This window comes from Halyomorpha halys, unplaced genomic scaffold (assembly GCF_000696795.3).
Source record: "Halyomorpha halys isolate HHAL.00 unplaced genomic scaffold, Hhal_1.1 Scaffold398.1, whole genome shotgun sequence".
NCBI classification, from domain to species: Eukaryota; Metazoa; Arthropoda; class Insecta; order Hemiptera; family Pentatomidae; genus Halyomorpha; species Halyomorpha halys.
Genome location: NW_027109697.1, coordinates 367950 through 384712, shown reverse-complemented (window position 1 = coordinate 384712; position 16763 = coordinate 367950). Strand labels below are relative to the sequence as shown.

General features: G+C 29.8%; 1 protein-coding gene across 1 annotated transcript in view; it reads right to left on the bottom strand.

The window, feature by feature from the left end:
• The window catches only part of rudimentary (carbamoyl-phosphate synthetase 2, aspartate transcarbamylase, and dihydroorotase rudimentary), a 52265-nt gene that overhangs the window by 12070 nt on the left and 23432 nt on the right, over positions 1-16763 (bottom strand). Inside the window, exons 19-26 of the mRNA XM_014422985.3 lie at positions 16056-16207; positions 14660-14764; positions 13183-13425; positions 7126-7374; positions 5642-5806; positions 4308-4469; positions 3932-4222; positions 1096-1311 (exon numbers count right to left, since the gene is read on the bottom strand). Of these exons, the coding sequence (XP_014278471.1) occupies positions 1096-1311; positions 3932-4222; positions 4308-4469; positions 5642-5806; positions 7126-7374; positions 13183-13425; positions 14660-14764; positions 16056-16207 (1583 nt within the window). The remainder of the gene's footprint in view (positions 1-1095; positions 1312-3931; positions 4223-4307; positions 4470-5641; positions 5807-7125; positions 7375-13182; positions 13426-14659; positions 14765-16055; positions 16208-16763) is intronic.

Here is a 16763-nt window from a genome sequence, read left to right as displayed (position 1 = left end):
CTGAAGTAAACAATAACATGAGGGTCTGGAAGGAAGGTTATAAACATAAAGGCTTATACAACAAGTTGCTGAGAAAATCCGCTAGGGGCTCTTATCCATTTAACGTTTAACATGACTTCAAATAGGGCTGCTCACAATCTTATAGTTATAACATTTGACATGGTAAAACATTTAACATTTATCACATCATGAATACCCCTAGACTATCAACCATGTTATATCGTTTTAACATGGTAAAAGAAGGAATTATTTCTCCATTTAATACGAGTTTTTTCATTTAACATGTTAAACTAAAGATCATGAATACTCCTACTATAAGGACTCAGGTTCAAATCCGGCATTGGTAGATAATTATTTTCTGTTTCACTGTGACCGTAAGTCAGCCCTGTGGGTTCAGGAGTCCTCCGGGGTCCACTGAGCCTCATAAAGCAGGTAGCCTTAATTGGGTAAAAATCTGGCAGTCGAGTATGATTCTGACCAAATCACCTCCTTGCACAGCAGTTGATCTAGTAACAGTACTTCCTTACAAAGTATTGCCCCCCTGACCCTTCGTGGGTTGTAGCGGTACAGATTTAATATTAAAAATAAATAAATCATACCTCTTGTTTTATTGATACAGATTGTAGGCGGAGAAATAATTTATGTTTAAATGCCGTTAAAGAAGAAGTTTTATAGATTTATGTGATTAGGGGATTCCAGAACGATGTAGCACAGATTATAAAGGATTGTTTGCAGGAAACTGTTCTATGAGAAGGAATATACGAGGTTGTGGCTTGAGATCCTGTACTTAAAGAGTAAGTGAATCATGAAATACTTTTTAAGGTTTGTTGTCTTCAAGTGCTCTCATGTGAACCACCTCTACATTGAGTTAAAGCTCTTCATCTGTAGACAATATTACTAGTTCTTTGGATCATAATTTACCAAAATAACAACACTCTTCTTGTATCTACAATTCTCTTTAAGTAATATCCTAGTTATTGCTGTGAAACATATCGTACATATCCTAAATTCGGTAATCTATGACCATTTGCAATGAAATATGAAACATATATAACCTGAATTTGGTGATCTATGATGACTATTAGGCTTTCTCACCTTTCCTTCGACGTAAGCCACCTCACCCCTGAGGACAACTCTGTGAACGCTACCTTTGACTCTCTCCCCAGCAAACGGAGTCCATCTAGCTTTGCTAAATGGAGGGCAGTCTGGAATAGTCCAATCCATATCCATATCTACCTCAATGTAAGTGTTCGGTTGTTCAGGCAGGCTGAAGATTCTTCTTGGATTACGATGCATCTTATCGATCAGATCCTAAATAAAAAAAAATTAAAATATAAAACTTCCAATAATGCAACATAAAACTAGCTTAATAATGCATTTTTAAAAAAATACATAACAAATAGAAATGCTTCATGCAGTATAATTACAAAATTTAATAAAAAGCAGTTAAAAGAAAATAAGTCATTGCAGGGGAAAAATGATAAAAACAATAAAATGAAGAAATAATACAAATAAGTAATTGTTAGTAATAGTAATCAATATTTACAGATATAACTAACTACTTATTATTGTATTATTTATAAGCATAATTCTAACACTATATAAATAATAAATTAAGCACAACAGAAAATTTTATGATAGTAATATGCATACCAAGTTAAAATTACAGTATAAGGTGAGGTCAATATCTTAACTGCGTATAAGCGAAATAGTCATTAGAGAATTACAGAATGGGAATATTTGTAAACAATCGATCGACACTACATGTCTTCATTAGGTGCACAGTATTGGCACACAAACATAACAATATAACTAGCCATTATACAATAATATAAATATGATAGTTTAAATAAAATAATTTGTATCAAATTTAAGTCTCAAAACACTCTTACTTCTTTAAAAGTCTATATTTCGGCCAATTCGGCTATCCTCAAGGACAACAATCTGCTCAACATGGCCGCGATTCAACAGACTTGGGAAGGACGCACGCCACCATCTTCTTTACTTTGAATCACGTATTTTTACTTCATATTTGACTGATGAAAATTGGTTAGCTTGTTTTTTGGTTCAATAAGATGAATAAACAATATCGAACATTGTTACATAAAAATAAAAACACAACTAAAATCATCAATACATAAAAAACAACTATTTATTTAAAAAGGAGGATATTACAATATGATAGACCATAGCTGGATATGAAGGAGATGGTTGCGGGTGGGATCAAGGAGAAACAAAAATAGTAATCAACTATTGTTTGTTCCTTCTTGACCACACCCTGATCATCTCCTTCGTAATTATAGGTAATATATTGCAATATCCTCTTTTTTAATCAATAGTTGATATTTATATATAAATGATTTTAATTGTTCCAGTATTGTTTATATGCATATCGTTTCAGTATTGTTTTATTTGCTATTTTAAATCAAAAAGCAAGCTAACCAGTTTTTATTGTCTACAATAAATATTCTATTCCAAACAAAGAAGATGGTGGCGTGCGTCCTTCCGAAGTGTTCATTGGGTTGTTTGTGTTTCAGAACATGGATTGAAATTTTTCAACTTTTGTTGTTTCTATGCAGTAATTATGGAAAAGGAATAATCAAAGAAGAAATGGAAGAAAGTAACAATTATCAATAAACTATTTACATCGTGGATTTATGCAACTTAAGCAGAGCGATTGTGCTGCGACCATTGAACATTGAAAATAGAGGAGAGGAAGCGGGTACTCTTGATTTTGCTGGCTTGGGGAGAAGACGTTCGTTCGGCTAGAAGCAGGAAGGACTGGAAGCCATTGTTAGGAGTTGGATATAACTTCATCGACAAGAAGAGATCAACAATTATCAGGGGAAGATGTATAATTAGTTAGTTTTGTTTCTAACTGGAATTAGTATTTGTAAAATAGCTATTAATTAAGTTAAAGTGTTATTATTAGTAAAGTGTCATCTGTTTCTGATTGCCTGGAAACCCGCCCTGAGAAAAGAGTCTATTATGTTATAAAATTTAAATAAAATTCTATTATCTATTTAATATTAAAGTTTTTAATTTGAACCCAAGCTATCTTTTATATATGAAGTTAGTTAAAAACTAATAAAATTCTTTTTATTTCATAGAAATATTTTTTTGAATATTACAATATTAAGTGATAATGAGCGTTGGGAAGAAGCCTAGGAGAAATATCCACGTCATCAGAGTTAAATATTTGTTTAATTATTAACTTCCATCAAAACAGGTATCAATTCTGTCTCGTTCATTTTCTTCTTTTTTTTTTTCTTGATTTTATTCTTATCCCTTTTCATCTCTTTATTTGCACTTTCTTTAATATTTCTTCTTGTTATCTGTTACTATTACTGTTTTCATTTATTGTTTATAACCTTTAATTTATATTTTTCATTGTATACCCTTGTAATTTTCCATTTACTTTTTTATCTTATGTTAAGTGTTTGTTTCTTTTTTAGCCCTGACGAAGCCCTACAACGTGGAGCGAAATGTTGACTCAAATAAAAATAGTACAAAATATTTATAACCAATTTGAGTTTAATTTGAATGCACCCGGATCAAATTCCATTTATTGACACACATGGTCAATCAACAATCTTTCAGTATGTCATAAAACTTATCTATTTGTGATGACGTTTCGACCTGAATTTCAGGCCTTCATCAGGGCTAAAAAACTAAACGAGATAACAACCAGGATATAATTCAGGGGAAAAAAATAAATAAAAACATACTTGGAAATATAAAACAAAATCAACAATCATATACACATAAAAAATCAAAAATTACTATTAATGCTTGAGATATAGAAAAAAAAAAATTAATAAATTCAATGAATATGGAAATAGCATAGAAGAAATAATTAGTTCCTATAAGCATGCTACATTACTACCAGTAGTAAAATAAATAAGATAATCAATAAGCAAGCGAGACATACTTCAATAGTTAGCTTGCCTTCGTTGACCGCCGTCAACAGGAGTGGAAGGATAGTTTCTAAACCGGGAAACCCTGGAGGAGCGTTATCACTAGACTTCTCTTCGACAGTATGTGGTGCATGGTCTGTTGCAAAGCAGTCGATGATGTCCAGATTGTTCCAAAGTGCCTGGCGATCCTCCTCAGAGCAGAGTACCGGTCGTACTTGACTTCTGTTCGGACCGAGTTCCCTCATGGCAATATCTCCCGTAAGGAACAGGTGATGTGGACATACTTCACAAGTAACAGGGAGACCCTGTTAGGACATAAAAAATAATCAATCATACATCTTGACAAGACAACTTCGAGCAAAATTTTAGCCAAATTAATTGACAAATTACCTTTTCTTTGGCAGCTCTGATGATTTGGATTTCCTCCTTTCTCGCAACGTGACAGACATGGATTGGTCGATTGTGCAGTGAAGCCAACAAGAGCACGGCGGCGGTCGTCTGTCCCTCTGCATGAACGCAAAGCGGATATTTTTGGGGCCAGTTGTCAAAGTGCTGCAATTAAAAATAATTTGAATTAGGATTCCACATGATAAAGATGTCAAAACAATAAAGATACATATAACAGTATTATAGACATGCCCTTAGAAATAAGTAATAAAATTAATGATAATACTAATATAAATAGAAAGTGTTTTAGGAAAATAATAAAACCTAATCAAATGATGATTTTTATAAAATGCAGATAATAAAACATCAGATAAAGTAGATATACGAGTGTGGTTTGAAAAGTTCTCAGAATCACCACTAGATGTCAGTACTAGAGCAACAAGGTTGCAAACAACAACTACACTGGGACACTCTGCTCCTTCATATTCAACTGTTGCCAAGTGGACCAGCGAGTTTAAATTTGATCAGGGAACTTATATGATGATCCACATGGTGGACGGCCAGAACGATCCCAGCATTTATCGCAAAAGTGTATAAAAAAGTCATGGAGGATTTTCAACTGAAAGTGTGTGAGATTGCTGAAGCTGTAGGGATGTCATCTGAACAGGTTTATCACATTTTAACCGAAGAATTGGGAATGAAAAAATTATCTGCAAGATGGGTGTTGACATTGGACCAGATTGGAAATGTCCAAACAAAATCTGGTCCGTTTTCAGCATAACCAAGATATTTTGGGCTGGTTTGTGACTACATATGAAACTTGGCTCTACTACCATACCCAAGAGAAAAAACAGCAGTCAAAGCAGTAGAAACATGCTGAGTCACCACCACCAAAGAAAGCAAAGGCAGGATGTTCGGCTGGAAAGGTCATGGCCTCAGTTTTCTGGGATGCAAAAGGCATTCTGCTGATAGATTATCTTCCTACTGGCCAAACAATTATGGGGCAATACTACGCAAACCTCCTAGACTAACTATGGCTATTTTCTTTCAGAATTCATAATTTTACAACACTGTGAAAAGGTCAAAAACAAATTAACACAATATGATTATTGTGACTTATACCAAAGACTAAGTGAGCAGACGAGTTTAATTATGAAATGTAGGGATATAATTATATTAAGATTATTGTTTTAAATAAAAAAAATTGTCTTGTCCATTAATTGTATTGCTATTATGAATTGAGTTAATTTGTTTTCTAGAGTACCTGATAATGTGATGATGGCCCGGAAACATTCTTTTTGATATAATAAAATAAAGATGTGATAAAATAATTTTACCTTAATCCAAAATGAAAGATCAGGAAGCCTCAGTGTATTAAATGTCTCGTTCAAATACATCTTAAGACCAGCGGCCTGAGGAGCGAGCTCCGGTATATAAGAGTGATTATCTTCAGTAGCTCCTAGGAATATAGCATAGTCACAATGGGCCTTCTTGCTGGCCAGCTGAAACAAAGATCAATATAATGTTATATTCACTTTTATAATAAATAGTAAAACCTTTTAATTTTTATTCTAAATATTGTAAATTAGTTTTGGTCAATCAAATAACAATCTAACCAATTTCAGTCGGGGAGGAGGATGTTTTATACTGAGTAATGGTTATGTACAAGAAGATACATTCAAAATGAAAATCATTTAAATGCTTAATCAATCAATCATAGAATGCTGCAATATTGAGCAATTAGCATCAAATAAAGTGTAATCTCAGTAATCCAAACTAATTTCTGCAGGGAGGGTGTTCGGATTACTGAAAAGTTCGGAATACAGAAAGTATAGGAATAAATAGTGTAAAAAAATTAAACAGTATGAATGTACCTTACTAGTTTTATTTATTTAATTTTTTTCACAGATTTTATAGGAAATTTGACAGTTTGAAGTTTTAAAATATTAAAAATTTTGGAAAAAAAAAAATTATTTCTTATACATCCATAGAATGCTAAGTGATGATTTAATTTGCTAAAACTATAAGATTAATCTATATGTATATATAGTTGACCATCAAGATTTAAATATAAGTAGATGGTCAGGGTTGCGGTCAAAAAAAGAACTTTTTTTTTTTTTAAAAAAAGAACGTTTAAAACTATTTGTTCTTTTTTTGACCGCAACCCTGATCATCTACTTATATATAAGATTAATCATTTACAAGTGAAAAATAAGAAGTATAAATAAAAATAAAAAATACTCTGTATGGATTTATTTAAAATGTGACAAAAAAACAAAAATGTTATTGCCTGTCGAGTTTTCTCAAAAAAAGTAGCTTTTTAAGTTTCGGCAGACATCATAACGGGAAACTCAAGATAATCGTCCTAAAATTGAAATTTAACTCTACAATCGAAATTTTGAAGCTTGAACAGACAAAAGAGATCACACTTTGTTTTGATTACCTGCAGACTGGACTGGTTGTGATCATCTGCTGTTAACAGTTCTGTGGTTGGTACCATTTATTTTGATAGGACACTTTTAGGAAGTGCACCCTTCATATGTAGATATCATGTATAATCATCAGTAAGCATCGTAAGTATTGGTTAGCTTTCTAAATATTGTAATTCCATCGCGCTTCTCTACTAATAAGTTTTCCATCGTGCTTTAATCCCATCCTACTTTATTCCTCCTTCCAATATAAGAGGAATTGCACATCTATATCTCTCTTAAAGAGGATATTATATTCTTATCATTATATATCTTCATCAAATTAAGAAAGTTGTTAAATAAAACCCCAATTTATGATACAACAAAACTCATTTAAAACAAGAAAAACTTACTTCTTTAACAAGAGCAAATGTTTCCTTATTAACACATGCTGGGACAGTGTTTGGCATCGCACATATAAGAGTGAAGCCTCCCGAAAGGGCAGCAGCCGTACAGGAGGCGAAGTCCTCCTTGTATACAGCACCGGGCTCCCTCGTGTGGACATGAACATCTATCAAGCCCGGCAGCCTGATGATGTTCCTCGATGTGAGGCAGTCCGTATGGGTCTTCATCGGAGGTTCTTGCTTAATTCGTAACATTGCCTGTGAAAAAACAGACATAAGGTCAATATATGTTTAATGTACATAAAGATTATTGATAAAATATGATTCAATTATAAAAGAGAATAGAAGGTGATAAAAAACATGGTAATTTAATAAATAAACATAAAAATAAGCTGAAAAGATAAAAAATATCATTAACTCATAAAATGATAGTAATATGAAGAAAATGATCAAGGTTGCGATCAAAATGGACAAAATAGTTTTCAAAAATTATAATAAAATTAAAAATATACAAACAGCTGATAACTATTTTGTTCTTTTTGACCGCAACCCTGACCATCTTCTGCATATTTTAAATTAAATGTTCAATGGTCAACTATTTAAATATAAATGATACAAATAATTTATATGAGTACAGGAAACAAAAGAAAAATTAAATTATACATAGTCAGTTAATAAATACAAAAAAAAGGATGAGTATAAAACTTTAATACATATATGATTGAATACATCATATTTTATATATATATATATATATATATTAAATATTAATGTTAAACTTAAAATTCATAAAAGAAATTGACTTTGACCAGCTGGCTAATTATAGAAGGGCAATCTAAAACCTCTTGTTTGTTGGTTTTTTTTTTTATTATTAATTAATTATGTTTTTTAAAATATTATAAACAATGTAACAAATTAACAATGTAAACATATAACATATGTAGTATGCTTTTCATGGCATGGAACATTTATAAAGGAAATAAACTATCTCTTTATGAAGTTACCATATAGAGAAAAATATATATTTTATATCCTAAGAATTGGTGTACACACAGGAAAATTGACAATACTCACTGAAATAGTGTTCAAAACCATTGTTCAACACGGTGGTGTTTATGAAAAAATAACACTATTTGCAACACGTTATTATGCCAATTGCAACACATAAAGCTTGATATGTGTCCACTTAGAGGCCTGGGAATCACAGATCTATTGCATTCTGAGTCACCACAACTTATAAATCTGCTATTCAGTTATGAATAGCAGTTGGTAAGTCAGAAGAAGATAGCAAATAGCAAATTTCAAACGTATATTTTATATTTGAAATATACAAACATACTTCAAATTTCCTAGTTAAATATAATTCAATTTGTTTTGATTACCTTTCATTCAAAAAATTATATTCCCCATTAGAATACATCTGTATATAATTTTCACTTTGTTGCTGTTTGTCCAATCAATATTAAGGGTATCCAAGATGTTATTATTAAGAAAATTAAAATTAAATCTAAAAAAAAATTAACTTAAAATTCTGAAAGACACTTTTAAGGAATTTAATTTCTAATAAATTGTAAAATCGGAACAAAAGAAAAAACTATAAATACTTTTTATAAACTATGGCCATTATGATTTGAAATTCGGGATAATAAATACACAAAAAAGTCACTCTTGTTTACTTAACCAAATTTAACTCTTTACTGATTATTTATTATTTTAAAAATATATTGTATTAATAATATCTTCATAATTCTGTCTAGTGCCTTTTTTATCAGTTTTAAAACTCACAACATCTTTTATATGTTTTATTATGAAAATAAATCCCAAGAATTAATAATTTTTATATTTTCAGCCCTACTTAAAATTTTTACTTCATTAAATATAATTATCTTACAAACTCTGTGGCATCAACATTTTTTTTATGGTTTTTACTATTTATTTTATGTTGATTCTATCTATTTTTTAAATTTTGTGGTGTTTCACTCATGTAACATTTCTCGTTACATTGTTTGTAGACTATTTTATTAATTATATTTTGTCTATTCTCTTTTTTTTAAATTATGCCAAGAAGTTTTCCAATTTATTATTATTTATTATCATTTTTGTATAATTCAAATTGCTCAAAAACAGACCAAGGACAGAGAATATTTATGAGTTTAAATTAAAAAAAAAAGCAATAATGGTCTAAAAAATAAAAATTATTAATATTACTAATGTTTTGCCGATTAAGGCATCATCAGGGCATATTAGTGTACGCCTAAAAAACATACATTATACATACACTACATTATACACTAAACACAAAATATAACAATTAAAATAGCAAAACAATTACTGAAAAATAATGGGTGTCCAGCTTCAAACACCTCGTCATGTTGACAACCCCTCTCCTCATGGAAAATGTTTTAGTTTAGTTACCATGACGAGGTGTTTGGAGTTGAGCACCAATTATTTATGAGTAATCTTTTTGCTATTATAATTATTATATCCTGTGTCTGGATGGTAAGTCCTTTTACTTTATAATGTATGTTTTTCAGATGTACACTAACGCCATGATGATGCCTGAATAGGTGACAATTTGTCAATATTAATAAATTATATCATTTGAGACTACAATAGCCTATATATGAATTTAAACTTATAAATAGTCTCCACTATTGGGTATCCTGTTTTTGACGAATTTAAATTATACTAAAATAATAATAAATAATAAACTGGAAAACTTCTTGAAAAAATTAAAAAAAGAGAGAATAGACAAAATTTAATCAATAAAATAAACTATGCAATGATAAATGTTACATAGATGAGACATCACAAAATTTTAAAAATGGATAGAATCAACAAAAAACAAATAATAAAAACCATAAAAATGATAATTCCATACCGTTTGCAAGATAAATTATATCAAATGATTATTTAATAATGAAGTAAACATTTTAAAAAGGGCTGATAATATAAAAATTATAAATTCTTAGGATTAATTTTTATTACAAAAGTATAGTATAAATTATGTAAATATTATTAATACAATAGATTTTAAAAATAATAAATAATTAATAAAGGGTTAAATTGGAATAAGTAAACAAGAGAGAGAGATAGTGTTAGATTAATTCCTAAGTCAATAACAATCGGCATAGTGCAGTGAAGTAAGACAAAGAGGAATGTTATGAGAATAAAAAAATATATGGCAGTGGTGATTTAATATTAAAAACTAATCAGTAGCATTAAAATTTTAACATTTCAATCAATTAACGAATGGTAAATATGGTGAAAATACTCAGGAATAATGCAAAACAAGAGTTTTAACTTTTATATTAAAGATTTTTAATATAAATTTCTTTGTTTATCCATAATTAAGGTGAGAATAAAAAAATTAATAATTAGTAAATACTTTTTTGTCCTAATTTAATTGTTTTTCTTATTTTATAAAAAGTAATATTATTATAAAATTAGTTTTGTAAATAATAAAGTACATTGTAATCAAGTAATAATTGATTTTCACTTATTTTTACATGAAATTGCTGTATAATTTTTAAACAGTTGATTGAGCAATGTTTTGTTTGTAGAACAATGAACTTGATGGGCAAACTGCCCAAAACGTTTTTAAAGATATGAATTTAAAAAAATTTAAAAAAAAGTTCTTCCAAAGTTCAGTTTATTTTGTTCTGATTATCTTTCTTTCGTCAGGGTAAACTGCCACTTATACAATAGAAATATTCCTGTATACATTCAATTTATTGCAGTTTGTCAATTATTAAAAGTATTCATACATACTATATTTCAGGGAAATAAATCTTCAAAAAATTTGAAATTCTTAACCGTCCATGTTACAAAGATCTATATTCCTATCTCAAAAGAACTATATGACGATGACTATACAAATAGTTTCCAAATATATGTAGGCTTGAATGAAGAGACTAAGAGATATAAATGCAAAATATAAATATCTAACCATATAAGCAGTTATATTAATCGATTTTATAATATTTTTAAATATATAGGCTTTAAGATTTAGTAAAACTAAATAAAAAAATAGCCAGAAGAAAAAGTTCCTAGTCTAGATCTATTTGTGAAAAAAATACAATAAATTATTGAAGAAAAAAAATGTACACTTACTTGAAATGTATCTAAAAATAAATAGATAAAATAAACATAAACAAATCTAACGAGCTCTACAAATAAAGAGTAAGAATGTTGCAAGAGATAGTATTCGTTAGAATAGCTATCTTGATAGAGTGACAAAGAACTAGCAGATAACTAAAAATAAACTCTATAAATAGGAAAAAAACACTCGGATTTCTCAAACTAAAAGTATCTTTTAGAAAATAAAATTGATATTTATCTATTTATAAATAACTATTCTAAATTATAGAACTAATCAGAAAAAAATATTTTGAATTAAATCATTTTCATGTTAAATATAGACGAATCAGTTTTACTATTCAATAATACCTTGTTATAAAGAAAAATATTTATTTGTAGGTAACTTTTGGAAAATTATTAATCAAAATCTGTAAGTTCCTCAAGGCAGAGTTTATTATAAACCTATAATTTTTATGAATCTTCATGGCTTTAAATATAATATGATTAATTAAATAAATTAAGAATTTATATGATATATGGATTGGTAACATACATAATCGAAGGAAGGTTAATTTTGAAATTAAGTTTATATAAAGTATCAATGAATTTTAATCTGCATTGTGTACTTAATTTATTCCTAAGACTGATACTTAATTATAGGAATTAACAATAAAATTATACTCATAAAGAAGCTTGATGCAGTTACGATTGACTGTAAGGTCGAAAATCGTAGATATTTTTATAACATTGGCTACATATAAAAGTATAATATCATCGTTATAAAAGAACTATAGTAACAGAAGACATAGATCGCAATGGAGCTAAATACGTGATCTAACTAGATTAGTAAAAGACAATATGGACAGTTGAACTGATTAGTATAGTATTACTGAGTCGAGAATATTATAAATCGCATACCTCATCAACATCTGATAGCGTGAACTCATTCAATTGTTATTAAAGGTTGTTTAATGAAAAAAACTAAAATACATACATAAACCAAAATAGAATTGATTGATTTTCAAAAAACAAGTTAGCTGTAAATATATTAAAATGAACAATGCTCTGCTGATGAATATGTATTAGATGTAAATAACCGTTGTTTTTAAATGAAAATTTTTGAAAAATTTAGTCTCTTATTATGTGCAACGATGGTTTCATTTCATTAACTATAGTCGTGTCGAAGGTATGGAAGTAGATAGTGTTTTTGTTCTAGGGATTATCAATTAATACAACTTTATACCCATAGAAAAAAATTATTTGGTTAATGGACCTAAGGGTAAATTTAAATTATTTGTCAGGTGGCGGGGACTAAAGCATTTTTTTTTTTTTTTTTTTTATCAAAATAAGTTTTAATAAACAGGCCTTAAGAGACAGTAACTTCAGTGCAGCAACAGATATTGTTGTTAATCACACTGATCTAGTGCTATTTTACTATCATGACAATAAATGTTCCTGTTGCGACAGTTATCATAGTTTGTTTGAACCACAGTAGTTGCTGTCATGATTGTAAAGTGTCGCTAAGTAAACAAACTTTAACATGACAGTAGCTAAATATAACATGAGGTATACTGATTTGTAAATATGGAGCTTGGTTTCGAGCCCCACATCTCTATTGCCAATGACGCAGTTGCTTAAGCTATAATAGATTTTGCAATCCTGTTTACTATTTTCCAATCTATTTATGTTGGTCCCTAAGCAGTTGAAGTTCTAGACCACTTCGATAATTTCACATTGTGCCAAAATTTGTTGATATTTTTCCTGTGATTTTTCGAAACTTTTCCCAAATTCTTCCCAGGGACCTTTTTGCATTCTAAATAAATATTGGATATAAATCATTTAGTTATTTTTTCATAATGTGTACAATAGGAGCATTTATAACAGAAATTTTATGGTTGTCGAACCATGGAGCACAAATATAGTTAAAAAAAAATCATTTCAATACTTAATTATTTAAAAAACTGTTAATTTATAAACATAATTTACCTCAACTAATAACTTGGCACACTTGACATCCGTAACCAGAGGCACACTGTACTCCACTGCGAGCCTCCTCGTGCGATAGCCATAGGTCAAAAAGGAGGAGACTCGACGAGTACCACGGATCCTCATTGGAAGGTTGATTACAAGATCAAAGTCCCTGCGAGCCAAAAAGTCAGCAAGGTTGTTCAGCTCACCACTTGTAGTAGCCTCGCCAATATTTTCAAATGTCCATTGCACAGGTTCAATCTACACAAAATTAACAAGTTTCCAAATAATTATTAAAAATAAATTACAAATTAAAAGGGTTAATAATATGATAATAATAATTTATTACTAATCATGATTCATTATAGCCTTTGCAGAAAACTGGGAGAACTTTTCAGGTGATAAGGGACACCTTTTTTGACCTACAAAGGGGTATTACAAGTCTGGGACTATTTATAAACGAAACTAAGACGAAGTACACGATGTATGCAAACACAATTGATGGAGGTCATGGTGACAGACAGGTCAACACATATTTGAGAAAATAGAAGAATTTATCTATCAAAGACCTCAAGTAAACTCCAGAAATAATATAAATTCTGAAATATATTATTGGATAATAGGTGCTACCACAGACCCCAGAACCACCTGAGAAGAGAGGTATTCAGGGCCACCAACGTGCACCTGAATATGTCTCTTATCAGACCCCTGATGACCTATGGATCGGAATGTTCAAAAATTTCTAAAATTTAAGAACTTGTGCTCACTAGGTTTCAACAGCGAGGCCTCTACAGAATCTATGGGGCAGTGTGTAATGATAGTCTGTATGTCCAGATTGGCCTTATAATAGTCATGTAGATCAGTCTTTTGTAATGGATTGGCAGTTTAGACCGTTTGTCTAGTAAATATTGCAATAGTCGGAATCGACGAGCAGTTTCCTGTGTTTTCAGTCTTGTGTAAGGATTCCAGGTTAGTTGCTTGCCCAGTTGTGGCCCAAGGTAGTGGATCTGTTCGACAGGGGTAAGAGCAACATTATTAAAGGATACTGCAGGGCAGTCAGTAGGTTTACGACGAAGTGTAAGAGTGATCTGATGGGATTTATTTTAATCCACCAATTACGACACCATTCTTGGAGGTCTGTGATATGGGATTGGAGAGTTTGGGCTGCAGTTAAAGGGTTATTATTAACTGTGAGCACACAAGTGTCATCGGCTTACGTCGTGAGGATAGTGTTAATATTGGTTGGGATGTCAGCTATATAGACAGTGTAGAGGATGGGGCCGAGGATACTACCTTGAGGAACACCAGTGGACTGAGCTAGAGGGTTAAATAGGAACCTGTAATACTTTAATACCAGTAAAGTAAAGGAGAGATGAATCATCAGTACCGTGAATGCAGGTAACACTCACTTATTAACTAATTATTTCGTAAATTATACTGAGGATTAATTATAAATTATGAAATAGCAAACTAAATAAAAATGGTAGCCACTCACATGGACTCCATGTTCAGTATAGAAATCAGCTGTACCCATACTGGCATAGAGCTTGTAGCCCATCTTCTGAAGCGATTTCATACTCGGCAGCAGTTCAGCTTTATGCTGAAACATTTAAAAATTAATAAAATCAGAATGTTTGTTAATGACATGTTACATCATGATGATTATAAAGGTTACACTTATACATAAACAAATACATCTAGCAAACATATATAAATTTGTAATACATATTTTCATTTGAGGCAGTAGATATAAATACTTAACAGTTATTTATATGGACGTTTTTTAACCAATGGTCATGTCAGAAGATGATACAGTCAGATATATATTGCCTAATATTTGTTAATCATATATATTTTTATGGATCTTGAGGTTAAGTCAATAATAAACAAATACATTTTGGTGATGTTTCGAGATAATATTGTAAATTCATGCCCTACAGCGGAAAAAAAACACACTTTTTTTTTTAAATAAAAAAATCAGATTTAAAAATTTAAATTCATACTATTCAAAAATGATAAACACAATTAAAAAGAATATTAATAATAATCATACACCATGGAAAACAGACTACTTACTTTAGAGAACGGTTTAGGTTCTGGAAAAATCAAATAACCCAAACTTACTGCTATATAACCATTCTCAATATCACTATTACTATTTATTATTCCAAAACTTGTACCAGTTAGCTGTAGTGACAGTTATTAGTTATAAAATGTAAAATACATCACTTTCGAAACAATTTTAAATACTTTTTTCCATTTAATGATGATATATGGTTAATCTAAATTTGTATTTTTATATTTTAATGTTTGATAATTAGTTGAGTAAATCAAATTATGAATAAGATGGACAGGGGTGCAATAAAAAAAAGAAAGTTCACAACCACTTTTTGTTTTTTTTACCGCAACCCTGTCCATCTTATTCATAATTTGAAAAAACATGGTTAATTATTTGTACACATATAGTTAAGTAAATCTTTTTTTTTTTTTTTTTTTAGCACGTTAGGATATATAACATTAAAATCTCGAAATATCACCAAAAATTGTTCATTATAGATTACTCTTCAGGAACCTTAAAAATATATATGCATTAAAAAAAATATCTTAAATCAAAATATAGATTGATGCAATTTATAAATCTGTCAGTACAAAGGAAATTGAATGAATAAAAAGGATACTAAGTGAATACAAAGGTTATTATTTGATCCTGCCAAAACAAAGGATATTAAGTGAAACTCCAATTAGTGGTAATTACTATTGAAGACACCTCTCTCTTATGACATTAAGGAAATTAAATAAATTATTATTAATTAATTATATAATTTTATAAATAATTATGACATGCACCAATGAAAATCATTTATTTTAATTACTCTATTTTAACTACAAACCTTAAAGCTGCCAATTGAAAGCAATATAGCGTTCTGAGGGATTCTGAAGCCAGTGCTCATCATTGCTTTAAGATATGCCTCGTAACGGTTATCTCCAAAGCAGGCAACCTCACCTGTCGATGCCATTTCTACTCCAAGCATCACGTCTGCGCCTATATTCATAGGAAAACATATGTTTAATTATGAAGAATAAGATAAATTATATTCATAAATTAATATTTGAGGCATATGGTCATAACACATGGTACCTGAAAAAAAACTTTGGTAAATTTGTATACATGTTTTAACTTCGATCAGGAGTCATTTAACGTAACTTAAAACAAACATGATTCTTTTTAAAATATTAATTTCATTCCATAGCACTAATTTACCAGCAATATCAATCTATGGATTAATACTGATATATCAGAATTAAACAATTTCTAATACAATAGTTAGTTTTGTTTTATACCTAAGAGTAATTTTGTTTTCCAAAATTATTTTTTTAATCCATAGGAGTAGTCCTCTGAGAGACGATACATAACTATTTTTGTTACATTCGCTTGTTGCATAAATTTACTATTTTTATTACATTGCTTATTGTTTCATAGTTTATTATACGTTAATCGTTTCTCTTTCGATAATATTTAATGCAATCTTTGCATCAACAGGAGTAACACTACTCTATTTTTAATAATTTAAAATTTGGTCACTAATATGCTAATAATT